A 22,393-nucleotide genomic window follows, 5' to 3' on the forward strand; every position below is an offset into this window, starting at 1 on the left:
AGGGAAATACAAATCAAAACCACAATGAGATACCACCTCACACCAGTGAGAATGGGGAAAATTAACAAAGCAGGAAACCACAAATGTTGGAGAGGATGCGGAGAAAGGGGAACGCTCCTGCACTGTTAGTGAGAATGTGGACTGGTGCAGTCACTCTGGAGAACTGTGTAGAGGTTCTTTAAAGAGTTAAAAATAGATCTTCCCTACAACCCAGTAATTGCACTGCTGGGATTTACCCCAAAGATACAGATGCAGTGTTATGCCAGGACACCTGCACCCCGATGTTTATAGCAGCATTGTTCACATTAGCCAAACTGTGGAAGGAGCCTTGGTGTCCATCGAAGATGAATGGATAAAGATGTGGTTTATGTATACAATGGAATATTACTCAGCCATTAGAAACGACAAATACCCAAGATTTGCTTCAACGTGGATGGAACTGGAGGGTATTATGCCGAGTGAAATAAGTCAATCGGAGAAGAACAAACATTATATGGTCTCATTCATTTGGGAAATATAAAAAATAGTGAAAGGGAATAAAGGGAAAGGAGAAAAAATGAGTGGGAAATATCAGAAAGGGAGACAGAACATGAAAGAATCCTAACTCTGGGAAACGAACTGGGGGTGGTGGAAGGGGAGGTGGGCGGGGTTGAGTGTGACTGGGTGATGGGCACTGAGGTGGGCAATTGATGGGATGAGCACTGGGTGTTATTCTATATGTTGGCAAATTGAACACCAATAAAAAATAAATTTATAAAAATAAAGAAATAAAAAGGCGAAAAAAAGCAGTTGGGACATCCAATAAGAGAAGATCTGGTTTGTGGCACTATGAAGGTCATTGGTCACCTTGGGAAACAAAGAATAGTACAGTGGTAATGGTGAAAAGTCCATACAATCTTGCTTATAGTGGATGACAATGGTTTCAGGTGATAAATCTAGTCCAAACCCTGAACTTATGAATTACACAGCTACACTATATTTTGTGCTTATAATGCCTACCACTGTTCTTAATCAATCACATAGATTATGAATATGTCAAATCCATGGGACAAATCATTGCACACAGATCAAATCCAGCATGCTGGATTGGAAATCAACAAGTAAATGTGTGACAGATGGTTGAAGCCAGATTTTTCACTGTTGGAACGGGACTTTAGCAATAATCAAATTGAAGTTGTTAGAAAGATCCTTGTGGTAACAAATTCATGTTGCAGATATTAGTAAAAACTATAAATTAACTTAATTTAGATGCAAGTGTTTACATACAGAAATATTTATAGATATGTGTATGAACATAGGTTAGCTAACACACAAAATTCCTTTATCTGTCAGCTGAGAGAATTTAAAGCATACCTAAGGCCCCGTTCTTCGTTTCTAGTGCTATTCACCAATAAAAAGAACAAAACATCCCAGGGAAATCATAATTCTAGAACTGGGGCAGGAAATACCCAAGATTAGCCTGGAGCATCTTCCAATGCCATAAAGCAAAAAGTCACACACACACACACACACACACACACACACACAATGAGGGGTAAGCCAAAAAGGAACAAAAGCATCCAATGGTCAGGATGAAACAGCATGAGCAATAAAATAAAGTAATATTGGATTATACTCAAATTATGACAAAGATACCCATAAATCCATACTGATATAAATAAATGATTAAAGAAATGAATAAGTAGGGAGAATAAATCAATTGCCTTGTAAAAAAAATTCTAAATAATTCACTAAATTATGTATCTATTCATCCTCAAGGAGAAGGAACATAAATCCCTACTCCTTAAGTGTGGGCTAATTAGAGCAATTTTCCTTTCAAAAGCACAGTATGAAATGGCAATTAAACTGAAGAAACCTGACAAATACTATCTCAGATAAGTAATTATGCTCAATATACACAGTTAATCAATTATGTTGATAATATGCACCCTTGATATGTAATCAAAATGAGAATTTAACATCTATGATTTTCCTCCCCAAAGCATGTAATTCCAATCTAATCATTACATAACATCAGATAAATTCCAATGGAAGAGATTCCTATGGAATACCTGAATGGCACTCTTCAATGTTCAATGTTGTCAAGGTCTTTAGAAACAAGGAAAGTTTCAAAAATTATAACCAAGAGAAGCTTACAGAGACTTGACAACTAAATGCAATGTGTCATCCAGAATGGTATCTTTTAGGAAATAAAGGAAGTTAGGGAAAAATTAAGAAACTACAATAAAATATGCACTTTAGTAAATCGTAATGTATCAATATTGATTCATGAACTATAACATATTAATGAAAGAAAACAATGATAAGGAAAACTGGGTAGGGGTCTATGGAAACTCTCAGTAACTAGATATTCAAGTTTTTGTGAAACCAAATCATTTGGATTTAAAAGATGTTTAAATTTGCATTCCAATACAAACTTAAACATTCATCTTAATGTTCAGATGAATGTAAGTCAGAAAATAATTGAATGGTGATGACAATTAAAATGATAAAGATGATGAGTTGGAGGAGCAAGATTACTGAAATTAGATGACAAAAAAGAAATTAGTTCATGATCCTTGGAATTGTCAACTTTATGAATCAATTTATTATTTTTAAAGAACACAATGGAAATATTTTAATCAGAGGTTAACTATTTAAATTTACTTGTGTTTTTAAGAAATTTCCTCACTGAAATATTGAACCAAACTAAATTAAATTAAACTGAAGATTGACTAAACCAGAAGCAAATCTGCATGTTTTCTGCCTTTTATGTCATCTACTAATAAGTTGATTCTGTATACATAAATACTAATGGTTTAAATAGGAACGAGAGCCTGTCTCCAATGTAAAATCTAGAACTGTATCTTTCAGCAGCATAAATGAACTTGAGAAAGACAAAATGTGATCCCAAACTATTTCTCAAATTGAATTTTATTATTTGAGAAAAAGTTACATGAGAAGTCAAGATGAATCTTTAGAGTGGAAAACCTTGGACACTCGATCTCGAATCTGTTTGGTCTTCACCCCATACACTATAGGATTGAGCAAAGGAGGGACAAGCAGGTAAAGGTTGGACAGAAGAATATGAATGTAGGGTGGAATATGGAACCCAAACCTGTGTGTAAAGAAGGAGAAGAAACCAAGGAGATAAAACTCAAGGAAGACACAAATATGGGCAATGCAGGTGTTGAAGGCTTTGAGCCTAGCTTCCCTCTGAGGCAGATTGAAGACAGTTATAAATATTCGGATGTAGGAGAGTGTGATGAAGATTATGTCAAATCCAAGTATAGTGAAGGCTACAAAGAGACCACAGATCTTGTTGACCCGAATGTCTTCTGCTGCCAACTTCACAATGGCCATGTGCTCACAGTATGAATGGGAGACCACAGTGGTCCGGAAATGTTTCAGCCGACATTTGATGAGGATGAGACATGGAGCTACAAGGAGGGCTGCTCTGAGTGTCACTCCCACTCCAATCTGAGTGAGAAGTTTGAGTGTAAAGATGGTTGCATGTCTCAGGGGAAAACAGATGGCCACATAGCGGTCCAGGGCCATGGCCAGCAGAATTCCTGATTCAATGCATTGGAAGGTGTGGATAAGCCACATCTGAAAGAGACAGGCATCAAAGTATATGTCAGACAGATGAAACCAGAAGATGCCTAGCATTTTTGGTAGGATGCAGGTACTGAGAGCAATGTCTGTTGCTCCAAGCATTGCCAGGAAGAGATACATGGGCTCATGGAGGCTGCGTTCTGATTTGATGATGACCAGGAGCAGGAAATTCCCAAACAGAGCAATGATGTACATGGCACAGAAAGGAATTCCAATCCAGAACTGCACAGACTCCAAGCCGGGGATCCCAATCAGTGTCAGCACCGGGGGCATGAAGATTGTGCCATTGAGCTTGAACATCTTGGCTTAGAACTGCTTGATTAATGTTGCAAATTTGTATTAGGTTTCTCTTTATTTGTTCTCATCTAGATTTATTGAAATTTCTAGAAACAGAAATTGAATGTGTTTTTAAAGGGCATTTTGTCAAGCATAGCTGTTGACTGATTGTGTAATTCTAGGAATGCACAGACAGGCTCCCCAAATTCTCTGCCTCAGTCTCTGTCTCTACCTCTCTCCATGAAGGCACACAAATACACAGGACAATTCAACATGCAAAGCAGACCCACTCACATCTGAAACTGTAAGTGCATTTGTGGCCATTTGTCAGTTAAAGAATGTTAGTTTGGTTTTATAATAGGTTCAAGAACTTAGGATGTTAAATGTATTTTTTTATTGTTTTGTTATTTATTTCATGTCTCCATGGATTTTATGCTGTCTATTCTTTTAAATAACTTTTAGAAAACAGATACAATAAAAAAGGGGAGGTAAGTGAGACCATTTGCCTGTCAGAGATCTTTCTTTCTAAAACTATGATTCATTGTAAATCCATTTACTAAGCAATTGGTTAGTATCTAGGAACTGTGGGTTAAGTTAAATTAAAAAAAAAAAAGCTCTCAATGTCATCAAAGAGATTAATAGGTATGCTAAGTATGATAAAATAAGATTTTAAGTTTAGAGGGAAGTAAAGCCTCATGTATAATTCTGTGGGATGTCAATGTAAGAAAAGCTCACACTAGGGGAATTGACAAAGACAAGACCGAGAGGAGAGATTTTCATTGAAGATGTTACATGTATTAATTTTGTTTTTACCCAAGTGGAATTCACAGGCAGTCATTAGTCTGCAGTCAATGCAAAGAGAGGAAAAAAAGAAACATTCACCATTCTGAGCAGTATTCTATACCAATGGAAAATAGGAAGTTACAAAGTACTGACCTATACCTTAAAGACAACAATCTATCCATGAATATGCATTACTTAATAAAAAGTTAAATGTCTTTATGCTTAGGAAAGGAAAACTTAATATTATTAAGATGTCATTTATTCTAGACTTGATGTACATATGCAATGTAAGTATCATCAAAATCCCAGCAGGTCACATTGTGTATATGTACAAACTGTTCTTCATTCAATTAATATGGAAAGGGAAAAGACCCAAAATAGCAATAGCACTAGAAAAGAACAAAATGGAAACAAATAGAAGTGAGAGCCCATAAATAGACACACACATATACAAAGTTAACTGACACAGAACAAAGGCAATTTAATGGAGAAGGAAAATCTTTTCCACTAATGGTGCAGGAACGACTGCATATCCACATGCAAAAATAAATGGATGTAGACATAGACCTTACACCTTTCACAAAAATTCACTCCAAGTGGATCACAGTATACTTCTAGGTGGGAAATAAACTATAAAAATTCTAAAAGAGAGGATCGGATAATATGTAGGACACCATGGCCCTGACAGTCAACTTTTTGTTAACTTTTAAAGTATGATCCATGAAAAAAGAAATTAAGTTGATTTTCATTAAAGTTGGAAACCATCTGTTCTGTGAAAGACATGGTTAAGAGAATTAAAAGACAAATCACAGACAGGGACCAAATATTTACAAAGTACGTATTTGATTAAAGGACTTTTATCCAAAATGTACAAAGAACTCTTAAAACTCAACAATAAGAAAGTGAACAAATTAAAAATGGGCAAAAATCTGAACATAAACCTCAACCTAGAGGAGGATACACTGATGAAAAATGAGCACATAAAAAATGCTCAACATCCTAGGTCACGGAATTTCAGAACAAAACAACAGTGCAATATTACCACACACCTTTTTCAATTGCCTGAAATTCAAGACTCTGATGTGTTAAATGCTGGTAAGGAAGTGGGTCAACAAGAATTCTCATTCATTAAGGGTGAAGATGCAAAACGGCACAGCTACCTGGGAGACAGTGCACAAAGCTAACCATAGGCTTATCATGAAATCCAATAACTGTGCTCCTAAGTATGACCCAAGTGAATTAAAAGCTTATGTGAACACAAAGCTTGTGCATGAATATTAATAGCATCTTTATTCACAATTGCCAAAACTGGGAAGCAACCAATATCTCTATCATGTATACACAAACTGTGATACTTCCACATGATGAACTATTCAGTGACAATAAGAAATGAACTATCAAGTCCCAAAAGATTTGGAGAAACTTTAAGTCCATGTTGCTAAGTGAATGAGGCTGCCCTGGAAAAGCTACCTACATGGGATTCCTTACATATAATATTCTAGAAAAGTAAAGCTATAGAGACAGTATTCACCAGGGCTTCAGGGAGAAAAAGAGAGGGGTGAATAGGTGGAGCCTAGGACTTTTTTTAAGGTAGAAGAATATTCTATAAGGTACAACAATAATGGCTATAAGATATCATGCATTTGTCCAACCCCGAAGAAATGTAGAACACAAAGAATGAGCCCTAATGTAAATTATGTACTGTAGTTAATAGTAAATATTAAAAAGAAAACTAATACCAATTTGCTCATCAGTTGCAACAAATGTACCACACTAGCACAAGATGTTAATTGCCAGAGAAAATGTAGGATGGGAGAGGAAGAGAGTGTACTTTCTGCACAATTTTTCTGTAAACCTGAAACAAACTGATTTCAAATAAACTGTATTGGAAGTCTATTCAAATATATCCTAGGAAAAGAGCCTCCAGTATCCCAGATAAAATTAGATAACAGTACAAAATAAAATTGATGATGGTAAACAGGAAATTAGACGGATTCGACTAAAACTTGATGCAAGGATAAATGTTCTTACTGAAATTCAGATAAACATTTTGTAGAAATATCTCATAGAAATGACTCATAGTCAATTGCTGGTTCTTTGGGCCCTTGCTCTTGCAAAGCTCATTCTGCCCCATAGAGCAGCAGACAGGTTGTAGATGTAAGAGGCTATCGACACAAACTGTCCCCTTGCTTGTTTGATTTCAACACATACAAAATACTAAGTCTAAATGCCTTCTCCTTTGAAAGGACATGAATCATGCATGTATACAAAATTTAGGGGGTATCCTCCAAGATAATCTCTGTACTGAAGGATCAATTAATTGAAAACTTCACTTGTCTGATGCTCTAACCATTTGCCTCAGGGATCACTGGGTAATCCAGGGCTCAGATAAATGTGAAATCACGGCTCTACAGCCATTCCATTATTTTATTTCTGAGATATATCCAGAATCCATGGTCTGGAACCTTGTTGTAACTCTCTGGATTGATGTAATTACTCTGTTCCTGGCTCTTGATATTCCTCTCGCATAGTCTTACCTCCCTAAGCACATCTTTTTTTTTTCTTTTTTAATTTTATTTATTTATTCATGAAAGACACACACACACACACACAGAGAGAGAAAGAGAGAGAGAGAGAGGCAGAGACAAGGGCAGAGGGAAAAGCAGGCTTCATGCAGAGAGCCTGCTGTGGGACTCGACCCCAGAACTCCAGGATCACGTCCTGGGCTGAAGGGAGGCACTAAAACTGCTGAGCCACCCAGAGATTCCCTCCCTAAGCACATCTATTCTATTACTATTCTATATCTCCTTCCTCTCTCTCTCTCTCTCTCTCTCTCTGTCTGTCTTTCTTTCACACACACAGACACACACAGAGACACTTCAAAAAATGTTGTTAGGTCCATTTCAGGTATTTGTGATGTGTACAGATCCTTTTCTCTTTCCAGTGCAAGAAGGAAAATGTTTAATCTCCAGGGAAACTGTCTTCCCACCTGCACCATCTCCAGGTTTTCATGCTTGCTGGTCACTTTCTTTGGCCTTCTCTATTAGCTCTAACAAAGAAAAAGCTCAACTATGACCACATCATGCTAGACTCAGAACCACCTGAAGGAAGCTTTATTCTGAGGATGACTTGATACCTAAGGGAAAGCTAGTTTCCATGTGGATGAGATGTCATGGATCCGAATATCAATGGATATTATACCTACCTAAAAAAAGGCTCAGACCCCTGGCATTCCTTATCTGATTCATTATAAGTAACTTCGGTTTTGGCCTCTCTGCTTCTTTTTTTTTTTTTTTTTATTAATTTTTATTGGTGTTCAATTTACCAACATACAGAAAAACACCCAGTGCTCATCCCGTCAAGTGTCCACCTCAGTGCCCGTCACCCATTCCCCTCCAACACCCGCCCTCCTCCCCCCTTCCACCACCCCTAGTTCGTTTCCCCGAGTTAGGAGTCTTTATGTTCTGTCTCCCTTCCTGATATTTCCCAACATTTCTTCTCCCTTCCTTTATATTCCCTTTCACTATTATTTATATTCCCCAAATGAATGAGAACATACACTGCTTGTCCTCTCTGCTTCTTTTTGTGCTATTAATTCATTAGCAGCTAAACATGTGTGAAGTCAGTTTAAATTTTTACAAAATAATTTAGGCAGATGTATATAATGAATGCCCTTCAAATAGACAAGAGAACTCTAATTCCACTCAATGTGGACTTCTACCCCTCACTTGTGTTAGATGACTACAGATTTTCCTCTTTGGCAGGTGCATAATTAGGTTGTATGAATTTGATTTCAAAGACATCATGAACTTCTGACTGTAAATGAGGCAAAACAATTGCCATCTAATTTCTCTAGTTCTTGAAGATATTTTAAGGGCTGTGAATCTGAAGGTGTTTTTTTTTTTTCTGTTTTTGGTTGGGTGTCTTGTTTGTATGTTTGTTTGTTTGTTTGTTTTTTTCTAATTCACCACTTTTCCTGGCTAAAGCAGGTCCTTTGTATCTCTCTGTCCTTGATTCCCATCATTAATCCCTAATACCCTCATAAAAGTCCTTAGTGTCAGGCCAGTATTCTTTATTTACTGTCATTACATCTTCAATCATGCAAGGCCTCCTTTGTGTCATTCCGTCCATGTAAGTTTCCTTCTACCCTTCAATGCTTAAGATCAATCTATCCCACATTCTCCCCAGAAAAATTCATTGATCAATGCAGTCCTGAAATTGTTGTTTCTCTATCCTCCTCATTCTTTAAACATGTTTTTCCTTTCAATATGTGCTGATGTATCAGCCTACACATCTTTCAGAATGTAACTTGTTTAATGACATTATTGACTTCAAATCACCTAAATTTTCCAAATTAAAGAAAAGCAACTGATTAAAAGGCATAGAATTTTTATATTTAGAATATAGAAATCACAGGTTAAAGGAGACAAGTGTTTATGTATCTGGATTTTATTTTTCTGTCCTAGCAGAAACACTAACATACTGTTTTACTGATTGAGAATGAAGAAAATAGGTGTTTCATTTTGTTTTCCTGTTTTTTTAAATCCCCATGAATAAAAGCTCTCATTTATGTATCACATTCATAGAACTTCATAGAACATAGAACATGACTATCCATTGGAAAAAGGACAGTTCTTCAATAAATGGTGCTGAGATAGTTTGACAGCTATGTGCAGAAGAATGCAGACCATTTACCTACACCATACACAAAGATACACTCAAAGTGGTTGAAAGATCTAAATGTGAGACAAGAATCTATCAAAATCCTAGAGGAGAACACAGGAAACACCCTTTTTGATCTTGGCCACAGCAACTTCTTGCAAGATACCTCTGTGAAGGCAAGGGAAACAAAAGCAAAAATGAACTATTGGGACTTCATCAAGATAAAAAGCTTCTGCACAGCAAAAGAAACCGTTCACAAAACTAAAAGGCAACGTACAGAATGGGAGAGGATATTTGGAAATGACCTATCAGATAAAGGGCTAGTATCCAAGGTCTATAAAGAACTTATTACACTCAACAGCAAAGGAACAAACAATCCAATAATGAAATGGGCAAAAGACATGAACAGAAATCTCACAGAGGAAGACATGGACATGGCCAACAAGCACATGAGAAAATGCTCCACATCACTGGCCATCTGTGAAATACAAATCAAAACCACAATGAGATACCACCTCACACCAGTGAGAATGAGGAAAATTAACAAGACAGGAAACAACAAATGTTGGAGAGGATGCGGAGAAAAGGGAACCCTCCTGCACTGTTGGTGGGAATGTGAACTGGTGCAGCCTCTCTGGAAAACTGTGTGGAGGTTCCTCAAAGAGTTAAAAATAGGGCTACCCTATGACCTAGCAATTGCATTGCTTGGGGTTTGCCCCAAAGATACAGATGCAGTGAAAGACTGAGACACCTGCACCCCGATGTTTCTAGCAGCAATGTCCACAATAGCCAAACTGTGGAAGGAGCCTCGGTGTCCATCGAAAGATGAATGGATAAAGAAGATGTGGTCTATGTATACAATGGAATATTACTCAGCTATTAGAAATGACAATACCCACATTTGCTTTGACGTGGATGGAACTGGAGGGTATTATGCCGAATGAAGTAAGTCAATCAGAGAAAGACAATCATTATATGGTTTCACTCATGGGGAATGTCAAAAATAGTGAAAGGGATTATAGGGGAAAGGAGAGAAAATGAGTGGGAAAAATCAGAGAGGGTGACAAAACATTAGAGACTCCTAACTCCGGGAAATGAACAAGGGGTAGCGGAAGGGGAGGTGTGCGGGGGGATGAGGTGACTGGGGTGATGGGCACTGAGGGGGGTACTTGAGAGGATAAGCATTGGATGTTATATATTGGCAAATCGATCTCCAATAAAAATATATACATATTAAAAAAAGGACCATAAAATAATTTTCAGGAAATTATGCTAAAAATATATACAAGAGATACTATTCATGCACATGTTACTCATCCTTTTTGTTGTTGTTTTACTCATCCTTGTATTCTGACATATATTTCATTTTTATTTCCAGTATATTGTGGTCTAGTGTTATTTTTCTCTTATTCAGGGCCATATCCCCCCTTTTCCTAACCCACATTACTTTCCTGCTTTTTATTTGTTTTGAGACACATTAGCTACTCTTTGGTCATATGACCAAATGTCTTTATTCCTTTAATTACCCACCAGTCGGTGTCTGAAAAATATCAAATTTTGATTAGTCTATTCAGTTTTTTCAACAGAGAAACTCAATAATGCTAGAGAAAATCACAATTCTTAAAGAGTTGCCAGGGGCACTTGGGTGCCTCAGTGGTTGACAGTCTGCCTTTGGCTCAGGTCTTGATCCCGGGGTCCTGGGATTGGGTCCCACATCAGGCTCCCCGCCGGGAACCTGCTTCTCCCTCTGCCCCTCTCTGTATATCTCTCATGAATGAATAAATAAAATCCTTAAAAAAAGAGTTGCCTCAAAATTAATGCAGCATTCAAATTCCTGACTGATTTCTAGAGATTATGTCTAAATCCCACCTCTCTGTGAATTTGCTTTGATAACCTCCTTCTCTGTCATTCTCTCTCTCCCATAAAATGCAGTTACAATACATATATGCATATACAAATTGTATCTTTAAAAAATCTACTTATTTATTCATGAGAGAGACAGAGACAGAGAGAGAGAGAGAGAGAGAGAGGCAGAGACACAGGCAGAGGGAGAAGCAGGCCCCATGCAGGGAGGGCGATGTGGGACTTGATCCCAGGTCTCCAGGATCACACCCTGGGCTGTAGGTGGCGCTAAACTGCTGAGTCACCCAGGCTGCCCTCAAAATTCCTTTGAATTAAATTCACCTTTTTCATTGTTGTTGACAGGACTTCTCCCTATGTCCCTGATTCCTGTCAACCTATAAGTAGGAAATATCTATCTTAAAATGTTTGGGAAGATAATTCCTATGCTTAGTTTCAGTTCACCACTCACTTTGCCAAAACGTAAAGATGAAAATGAAAAATGATTCATAAAACTGTTGAGATTAGAAAAAATGTTTAGATGAGAGTCATCTTTCTTTAACCTTTGGTAGTCTCCCTCTAAATATTTTTTTTTTTCCCTCTAGGACTGTCTCTCTGACTCTGTCTCTCTCTTTCTTTTATTTTTACTTCCATCTCTCCAATATAGTCAAGAGCAATATATTTATTTTCTTACTTCTGATGCCACATAGTGGTTAACTTCATTATTGACTGGTTGTAGGTGGATGAGAAAATCCTTCTAATTCAGTTAGAATTAGGAAAACAGATTTTTTTTTGCCTGATATTCTAGAATTCTGATTTAATCGACCTTCACCAACATGCAAATCAATCTCACTGGATCAAAATATCTATAAGAAGACCTATTATTGTATTTGTATACTCAATAAACATATTTCATTTTTTTCCAGAAAAAATAGCTAACCTACCTTTCCTTCAAACTCAGTCATACATTTAGTGACTAAATGCTTAGCTTATAAGGGATGATCTTTAGTACATACTATTAAACAGTGTTGTTTTTGCTACCTTTAACTGAACTTATTGTTGCCAACTTATTGTCGTAAGAAAGTGTATATTAGAACTTAAAAAGCCATTTGAGATTCTATACTTTCATTATACTTTCCTTTCCTCATAGTATGTTTTCCCTTAGATTTCCTCCCATACCCAATGTGTTTACTACCTAACAAATAATTTTATCATTCAACTCTCACCTCAGAATCAGCTCCTCTAGGAAACATGTCCTGTTCTCAAGCAGAATCATAAATTCCGCCCCTGTGTCCTCAGGGCAAGATAGTGACTGGTTACTAAGTGCATCCTAGTAGGAATTAATTAATTTAGCAGTTTACTTTCCCTGGATCTGTTTAATACCAAAAAATGCATCACATTTAACGTGGATGCAAATCCATTTGTTCTATTTCCAGGAGTATGCCTAGAAGAGAAAGATTAGAAAATACAAAGAATCGGGAACCCTGGGGGGGCTCAGCGGTTTACCGCTGCCTTCTGTCCAGGGCGTGATCCTGGAGTCTCTGGATGGAGAACCACATTGGGCTCCCTGCATGGAGCCTGCTTCTCGCTCTGCCTGTGTCTCTGCCTCTCTCCCTCTCTCTGTGTCTCTCATGAAGAAATAAATAAAATCTTGAAAACAAGAAAATACAAAGAATCAGTGTCAGAAAAACATTAGGAATTTTAGTTTCATGATGTGTAAGCTTTCTTGTTTGCAATCCTACATTATCTTTACATATACACGAGTCAGGACACAATCCTACTTTAATGAAAGATCTGGAGACATTCACTTTGGATAAGAGAAGAAAGAAAGGTGAAAAATGTTCTTCCAAGAACTTATATCTTGGGTCAAATCTGACAACTGAAGTCTTATATTCCTTTAAGGATTTCTGCTCAGAGTGACTTCTTATGCAGAATTATGAGGTGCAGTTCCCCCCCACTCCCTTTGGATCCTTTCTAAATATTTCTCCATCTAGATTTCAGAGACACCTATGAAGAGCACATACTCACAAGTTTAATTCTTCAGTCTTCTTATGTGCACTCACCTACTCATGTGGCATTGTTATAAACAGTGTAGTTATTTAAAAAAAATCACTTCCAGTGAAATATAATTTTAGCACCTGGGCATGACTATGATGCAATTCTCCTGAGCACTGAAGAAGGGATCACATATGTTCCCTGTGGTCAACACAATTAAATGTATCTGCTTTTTAATTTCTTGTTTTAGTATAAAGATGGGATATATATATATATAAAAAAACTCCCAAACTCCTTTGCCTCTACTCGCTGAATTGTAGCTATTTTTGTTCCTACCCCACAAAATTTTTACAGAAGAAATCTCATTCTTTGGTAGTCCTTGAAGTTAGTAACAAACAGGGCGAGAAATGCCATCATATGACATAAAGGCTTTAAATGGATTCTAAAATTAAATATATCAATGGTGGAAAGAAGTCAGACCTGATTCCAGGACAACATTTTCAATATAGTCAGACATTTAGTTGAAAAAGAGAAATAGAAATAGTTTTTCCAATAATGGCTGATCATGTTGCACTATCTACTTGAAGCCGTGGATTTTTTTCACTTATAATTGTCCTTTAACTTGAGAAACCCCCCTAGTCATGGTCAATTTTAGTGAACTAACAATAGGCAACTCTGACTATCCAGAATCAGCCACTCAAACTTTAATCTGAATTGGATCATAGAAGCATCTTATTGTTACTGTATCAGAAACTATTATTTTAACAAAATGGAATTAAACTGGTTCCTGATTCCTGCACTGCCTCCAATACATGTATTTATTATTTTATTTTATTTTCAAATTGAATTTATTTATTTATTTATTTATTTATTTATTTATTTGAGAGGGAACAAGTGCATTTCAAGTGGGGGAGAGAAGAAGAGGGAGAGGGAGAAGGAGAGGGGGAGGGAATCTGGAGCATATTCTAGCATATTCTAGCATATTCTTCTCCAGTCTTGTAAAGTGATAGCATAGGCTTACTTAATCTTGAAGCCTTAGGCCCTGAGTCCTTGCCTTAACTTTCTGCAATTATATGAGCTCACCAAAGAACTTCACATATATACAGAGAACCAAAAGAAGATCTTCAGGTCAGGAAATGTGACAGAAGTCTTCATGAGAGAGTCAGGATCTTTCCTGTATAAGTCTGATTAAATAGATTTTATATATATGACATATATGTACATACTTTATGGATTATGTCATGTATGCACATATACAAATATGGCGTATGTACATATATATCATTTAGTTTATACATATATATATATAATTACTATTTCCCAGTGTCCATAGTATTAATGTAAACTGAAGACAGTGCTCCAAATGTGTGATCACATATTTCCATTTAATTATCTGATCGGAATTACATCACTGGAGGAAGAAGAAGAGCAGCTTTGGAATTAAATGATGAATGCAGGAAGAAAGGTCCGAGATTGGAATTTCTCCTATAATGGTGTGAACATAATCTATTTTATTATTAAAGGGAAGATATGATAAAGGTAAATTTGTAAACTTTTTATCAAACTGGTGTTAAGTCTAGATCTCTCTTCATTTTGCATGACATTGAACACATTACTTAAATCTGTGGTGACATTTCTTTCCTGTATGGAAGCAATAATTTGAGGAATTATTAAAACAATGCCATGTGGTATAAGAAAGGACATATAGCACAATATGCAGGGAATAAAGCACTAAATAAATGATAGCTAATATGTGTGTGAAACTCAAAATTTTTAATCACTGGACACTTCTTACCTTTAGCTTTATATTTAACACTCTGACTTACATTTCCACAAAGGTTTCAGCAATTTCTATATTATGATACGATTTTACTAATCTAGGTAATCTTCAAAAAGTCATATATGGAAATCACAAAATTTATTTTAATTTGAGACAGAATTGTAATAATTTGCCATTTTTAAATATAAACCAGACAAAACTTATTCCTAAAATACTTTTATATTTCTAGGTATGTTTTTCTCTCATTAACCATACCCAAAAAAGCACTTTCCAAAAATTTTTGTCTCACTTTCCTGATAGTGCAATAAGATATTAAAGACATATTTAAGGACACTCCTTTTGGAGCATATTAAATTCTCCTCAATTATTTACATTAATATGTTGTAAGTAAATTCAATTGGAAATACTAAAAACTAATGTTATGCTGTATTTAAGGCTTTCAAAATATTAAATATTGCTTTCATGAATATAAAATAGGATATTTAAAATGCAATCCCATTTATTTTTAAATAATTTAACATTATACATCCTATTTACCTAACTCTTAAATTGCCAAAAGTATGTATTATATAACTCTTGATAATGTAGAATTCAACTGAAGGAAATAAAATGTATTGGTATAGGAAAGAACAGAGTATAAGACATATGTCAGTAGTGTATCTTGGACATCTAGGAATCTACTTTTTTCAGTTAAAAGGATATTGGTTAAGAGGGTATACTTGATTTTCCCCCAAAGTTAAGATGCTCTTAAATGCTGCCATAATTTTACTCAGGATGGCTTTTCTAATGCAAATGACATTCCTTTATTTTGGAGTAACAATTATACTTCCCTTTAGACCTAACACTGTAACAGAATACCCCCTAATATCTTTATTTGTTTCCTTTGCTAACATATTAAACTGCCAATAAGTAAAATATGAAAAACAGTTTAAATAATTTTCCCTATTAAAACTATGCATCAAAAAAAATTTGCATCCTGCAGGTAATCAATGTAATCACGAATCCACCAATGTATTACTTAGTAAAGACCCATTTATTCTATAATCAGTTACCCTCCCAGAGTATGATGCTGGATTTTGAGAATATTAAACTTAGGATGATATGTTCAGTTAATCATTGCATTCAGACATCATTTTCTGTAAGTGAAAACAATATAAAATTTTGTAAAAATATTTAAATGAGATAGTTTAACAGCGCATTAAAAAAAATAATCCTAAATGTGATCCAGAATTTGCAAGGTGGTATCTTCCTTAAATTCTTCGAGAAAGATGTAAAATTCAGCTTACTAGTAGTTTTCAGGAATAGAAAGATTAGTCCTAGATGATTTGTTACATTGTTTGAAAATACTGTGAGGTGGATTTAGGAGTTAAGATTTTATGGCACACTATAGTGATGTGCAGCATCAGCAGGACTCATGACCAGAGATCTGGGAAATTTCTATGAAAATTACATCATCAGGTTCTACAGCATTGACGAGCCATAGACTAATCAAATATTTCTCTAACTTCAAAGCAGTTTACATGTAGTTGGAAAAGAAAGATGTATAGACACAAAGATTTATAACAGTAAGGCTTTGAATCTAAAAACATTGGTCCATATGTTAAACTCAAATTAACCAGAAAGGAGTTTGATAAATGCATAGATCTGAGCGATCTACCTTGTGATGAAAGCATCCTTTAGGCCTGGATATGGACGTATCTTTGCTAAATGGTCATCTCAGACGACAAAGTGCTAGAGCACTGGTCTTTTATTTTCTTTTATTTTTTAGATTTTATTTATTTTTCATGAGACTGACAGAGAGAGAGGCAGAGACATAGGCAGAGGGAGGAGAGCAGGCTTCATGCAGGAAGCCCGATGTGGGACTTGATTCCAGGACTCCAGGATCATGCCCTGAGCCAAAGGCAGATGCTCAACTGCTGAGACCCCAAGGCATCTCTTCATTGATATTTTCAATAGAAATCCTAAACTACTATTTAATTCTACCTGTTTAATATATTTTTTTAAGCAAGCTCCATGCCCAGTGTGGACATCCATATGGGGCTTAAACTCATGACCCTGAGATCAAAACCTGAGCTGAGATCAAGTGTTAGATGCTTAACCAACTGAGCCACATAGGTACCCCTTTAATTCTACTTTTGTGCTTTTTAATATTTGTTATTTCCACTCAAGGTGAAGAACAGGCTTCCCACTGATCTCAGTTTTCATGCTCATCATGTCTCACATTAATTAGATACTTTATAGGGTCATATGAGAATGAAACTAGATTTTACATTTTTCAGTAAAATTTTATTTTGTATAAGCCAATGTCACCACCATACTAGGCATTGGAGATGTGAAGATGAATTACATAAGGAATTTTCTAGATCGTATGTATAGCTGTTAAGTAGATTTCTGAACTAGGGAGATATATTTTGTAAATTAAACAGTAACATAAGCAGGTTTTATGACTATGTTTCTCCAACTAAACCATCCTTCAAAATTCCTAATATCAGTGAACACCACACCAAGTCAATGAAACCAGTAAAAGACAGCCAGTCCAAGTTGTTGAATATTTATTAAGTGTCACATACACGACAAAAAGTTAGGTAAAACCATGTGATAAATATTAAGTTATTAGACATCCTGTGTAACCACCAAACTATAGATACATTTTTATATAATTTGCTTTGAACTGTACAGACTACTATGGATTAAAAAGAATAACACTGAGCACAGAAGGAAACTTCTATTAAGTCACCCTGGGAAAGATACCAAAAAAATGTTGAACCTACTCCTATAGAACAAAGATTCTGCCAATATAGGAATCAGAGACAGAGGCTCCAGCTAGAGACTATATCACAATGAGTGTGAGGGATGGGGAAAAAGTGATGGATAGATCTCTTGGAGAGACTAATGTTTTAAAAGCAAGAACAGATGTCCAGTTGGGAAAATTCTGACTTTTGGCACTATTCAGATTATTGATCATCTTTGGAATTACAGAAAGGTGCAATGTTAATGATGAAAACCCCATACAATTTTGTGTGTGGCAGAGGACCATGTCTCCATGTGAAAAATTAACTCCCAAAACCCAAACACATTAATATAAGAAATCGTTACTTTTTGTCCTCATGGAGTCTGACACTGTACTTCATCAACCACATAGAATGGGAAAAAGGCAGGTTTATATCAAAGAACATGATGTGAAAATAAATCAACCAGTGGGTAGTACAATGAGAGAGAGGGCCTGAATCCACATCTCCTATTGTCTAAAATTAGGCCATCATCATGCAACTATCCAAACAGTTGTCTTTAAATTCTTTATCTTATGTATCCTTAAAGTTATAAAATTCTTTATATTTTTGTTGTACTTATTTGTAAAGTCTTAACACAAAATTAGCAAGTATGCTCACTGAAGCTCATGCCATATTTATTTTGTATGTTCTCCATTCAAATTAATCTATTGAAGCTTAATTTACATTAAGAAATTGAGTATATATGCTCCTATAGGAGGCTGTGTGAAATATTTTGTGGGAAAAGAAGAAATTATTATTGCATTTTGATGCAAAAGTTAAAAAAATCAATCTCCACTCAATGCTTAATTCATGATCACTCAGTAACGTACCTTAGAATGATGAAGTATAATCATAAATGATAGTAGAAAAATGATGGAATTAGTTACAAAAACATAAGAATCAAAATATATTGAATTTCTTATGTAATATGAAAAAGGCCATTGATGTTTATAAAGATGCCAAAATATTAATATTTAATATGATTTAAGAAATGTCTGTCTTTGTGATGAAGAAGTGATTGAGCTTCAAAAACGTGTTCATAATTTTGTCTTCTATATAATGCACAGACTAAACATGATTAGCTCTTGTGTTTCAACTAATATTTATCAAAAAGAAGTGAATATTAAAAATAGGATTCAGACCCTACTACCTTGAATTCAAAACTATAACTTCATATTCCTTTAAACAATGAACCTGAGAAAGCATTGACTTTAACCAAGAATATTTTTTCACTCCTTGTGGTTGTTGTGGTTTTGTTATTGTTATTTGAAATAAAATAAAATAAAATAATAAAATAAAATAAAATAAAATAAAATAAAATAATGAGAAATCAAGATGGAATTTTAGAGTGGAAAATCTTGGACACCCTATCTCGAATCTGTTTGGTCTTCACCCCATACACTATGGGATTGAGCAAAGGAGGGACAAGCAGGTAAAGGTTGGACAGAAGAATATGAATGTAGGGTGGAATATGGAACCCAAACCTGTGTGTAAAGAAGGAGAAGAAACCAAGGAGATAAAACTCAAGGAAGACACAAATATGGGCAATGCAGGTGTTGAAGGCTTTGAGCCTAGCTTCCCTCTGAGGCAGATTGAAGACAGTTATAAATATTCGGATGTAGGAGAGTGTTATAAAAATTATGTCTAAACCAAGTATAATGAAAGCCACAAAGAGACCATAGATCTTGTTGACCCGAATGTCTTCTGCTGCCAACTTCACAATGGCCATGTGCTCACAGTATGAATGGGAGACCACAGTGGTCCAGAAGTGTTTCAGCCGACATTTGATGAGGATGAGACATGGAGCTCCAAGGAGGGCTGCTCTGAGCGTCACTCCCACTCCAATTTTAGTGAGAAATTTGTGTGTAAAGATGGTTGCATGTCTCAGGGGAAAACAGATGGCCACATAGCGGTCCAGGGCCATGGCCAGCAGAATTCCTGATTCAATGCCTTGGAAGGTATGTATGAGCCACATCTGAAAGAGACAGGCATCAAAGTATATGTCAGGCAGATGAAACCAGAAGATGCCTAGCATTTTTGGTAGGATGCAGGTACTGAGAGCAATGTCTGTTGCTCCAAGCATTGCCAGGAAGAGATACATGGGCTCATGGAGGCTGCGTTCTGATTTGATGATGACCAAGATCAAGGAATTCCCAAATAGAGATGCAATATACATGGCACAGAAAGGAATTCCAATCCAGAACTGCACAGACTCCAAGCCGGGAATCCCAATCAGTGTCAGCACCGGGGGCATGAAGATCGTGCCATTGAGCTTGAACATGTTGGCTCAGAGACCCCTGGTTCAGAACTTCTGGTTCAGTGTGGCAGTGTGTGTTGAGTGTCTGTCTTCTGTTTTCTCTTCTCAACCTAGATTCATCCAATCAGAGGCTGAATGTGGTTTCAGTAGCATTTTGTCACACATACTCATATTTTTGCTGAAGTATTTAAATGGGTCCCAGAAAGCAGAGATACGCTCCCTGGGTAACTCATCTTGGATTCTTATTTTGTCTTCTATCTTTGTCTCCTTTCATTTCTCTCTCTCTGTTTCTCTCTCTCTGTCTCTTTCTCTCTTTCTTTCTGTCATGCATTCACACAGATACAAACACATACTTACATATTCATACAAACATTCACTATGGGAAAAAGAAATATTCATTCTAGTGAGTGTGAAGTCTACTTTGAAAACTAGTTTTTGCATAACTAGTTAAAAGCTATCTCATTCAAAGTAGTTTGAACTCCTAAATTAATAGGATTGTGGAATTAAGAGCTGTGCTATGTATGACTTCTTGTTTTCTTACCAAAGAAGTTTTGGTCCAGTCCGTCAGACAGGCAGAGGTTAAAACAATAGTAATGACAAGAATGATATTAATGAAACACTCTCTCTCTGGGACCTCGTCTTGATCTGGGGCAAATAAGTAGTCCCAAAGTGGGGGCTTTGTTCTCAGGAGGCAGAGCTATCTGGGGCAATGCCACATGACAAGCACTGGTGTAAAGGTATGCATCTGGAACATGTGGAAGAGTATGTAACAGTGTATTTGGAATCTGCCTTTATCCTGGGGCACCAGGGTGTCTCAGTGGTTAAGCATATGCCTTTGGTTCAGGCCGTGATCCTGGGGTCCTGGGATCCAATCTTGCCTCTGGCTCCCTGCAGGGAAGGTACTTCTCCTTCTGCCTATTTCTATGCTCCCCTCTCTCTTTGTCTGTCATGAATAAATGATGCAAATCATTAAAAAATAATCTGACCTTATCCCAAAATTAGAACCTTGAGAAAGTTTCTGAGAAATACCGATAAAATTTCACATCTTAGACATAAACAATTCAAATAAAATATACCATGACAAAGAATAAATAAGACATGTATGCTTGACTAAAATGTTATACGATTTTTTTTTCATTTGAAACTTTTTCTAAAAATATGAACTTAGGATGTTTTTATGTGACAGAATAATAATCCAAAATTAAGAGTTTCAATCATTATTGCTTCAATGATTTTTTTCTATCAAAATGATCAACAAATAATATTTTGTTTTAAAAAAAATAGGGGAGTAAACTGATCTCAAAACTATTTTAGTAAAATAAATCATTAATTATCAAAACATGAACATAAATATTTCACATATCCTATGCAATTTTAAAGAAATAACTACATTTTTCCAATTGGAATCAGGTTTGTTTTGATTTTTATTTTAGCATATTTCTATGAGCCACAGCTTGGCTTCCTCTTTGCTGCCATTCATTCCACTATGGAAGTGGTAGCACATGTTCCAAACTGCACACTTGTTGGAAATTCCTGTATTTAAGCATTAGTATAAGTTTTTGGAAGTTTATTTCCCTCCAACATACTGAAATTAGGAACAGTGTTAATATAGGATTATGTTAATTTCAACATGCCTTCATTGAATTTCTTTTTTTTTTTTTTTTTTTTGAAGAGAAAGTTCTGGGCCAGGATCAGGGTAATCAAAAAGTACAGCTACAGAAGACAATTGTATCAGAAAAAGAGACGGAACTTGTTGGACTATTATTTTCGGTTCCACTTTCACCCCAGAATATTTGGCCCTATGTTAGGACAATACCATGCATCCATTCCTATGTTTCTAACCTATTACAGTTCTTGTTTAATGATAAAAAGTAGCTTTGTAGTATTTCAATAACTATTCTTGGCCACTCCTCTAAGTCATGTAATTCTGCTGTAAGAGCCTCTATCCCAAGAGGCTACACCAAAGCAAGATGAAGATGTATGGATGTTTTGACAAAATTGACTTTCTCACTTGTTAAATTTCAGTGAAAATACGATGCTAAGTCTAAACATCTACTCCTTTGGAAGGATGTAAAATGTACATAAATGCAAAAGTTAGGTGGTCTCCTTCAAGGTGACGTCTGCATTGAAAAATGAATTCTTCAAACACCCCCCTTCTCTGCTGCTCTAAATATTTGCTTACCATTACTAGGTAATCCAAGATCGAGATAAATCTGGAATCACTGATATGCAGCCACTCCATCAGTTTAGATCTCAGATATGCCCAGAATCTACCTGTTAGGTAGATCTACCTGTTAGGACCACCTGTTAACTCTCTGGATTGGTCTAATTATTCTGTTCCTGACCTTTGCTATTCTCACTCACCCTTTCTTTCCTAATTAACCTGTTCAGTTACCACCTCATCGCACATCCACACAGAGGCACCTTATCATCATC

General features: G+C 36.0%; 2 protein-coding genes across 2 annotated transcripts; both read right to left on the reverse strand.

Annotated features, from left to right (window-relative positions):
• Positions 1-2,943: 2,943 nt before the first annotated feature.
• Positions 2,944-3,894, reverse strand: LOC140594514 (olfactory receptor 52A5-like). Its single transcript, XM_072727450.1, has one exon. The coding sequence runs from the start codon at positions 3,892-3,894 to the stop codon at positions 2,944-2,946; it is 951 nt and encodes a 316-aa protein (XP_072583551.1).
• A 15,136-nt stretch (positions 3,895-19,030) lies between these two features.
• LOC112912423 (olfactory receptor 52A5-like) lies at positions 19,031-19,981 on the reverse strand. The gene has a single exon (XM_025989124.1). It carries the CDS (start codon positions 19,979-19,981, stop codon positions 19,031-19,033), a length of 951 nt encoding a protein of 316 aa, XP_025844909.1.
• Between the last annotated feature and the right edge of the window lie 2,412 nt (positions 19,982-22,393).

The sequence above is a fragment of the Vulpes vulpes genome, chromosome 11 (genome assembly GCF_048418805.1).
Source record: "Vulpes vulpes isolate BD-2025 chromosome 11, VulVul3, whole genome shotgun sequence".
Lineage (NCBI taxonomy): Eukaryota > Metazoa > Chordata > Mammalia > Carnivora > Canidae > Vulpes > Vulpes vulpes.

Coding starts and splice junctions, on each gene's coding strand:
- LOC140594514 (XM_072727450.1), bottom strand. CDS start 3,894: ATGTTCAAGCTCAATGGCACAATCTTCATGCCCCCGGTGCTGACACTG.
- LOC112912423 (XM_025989124.1), bottom strand. CDS start 19,981: ATGTTCAAGCTCAATGGCACGATCTTCATGCCCCCGGTGCTGACACTG.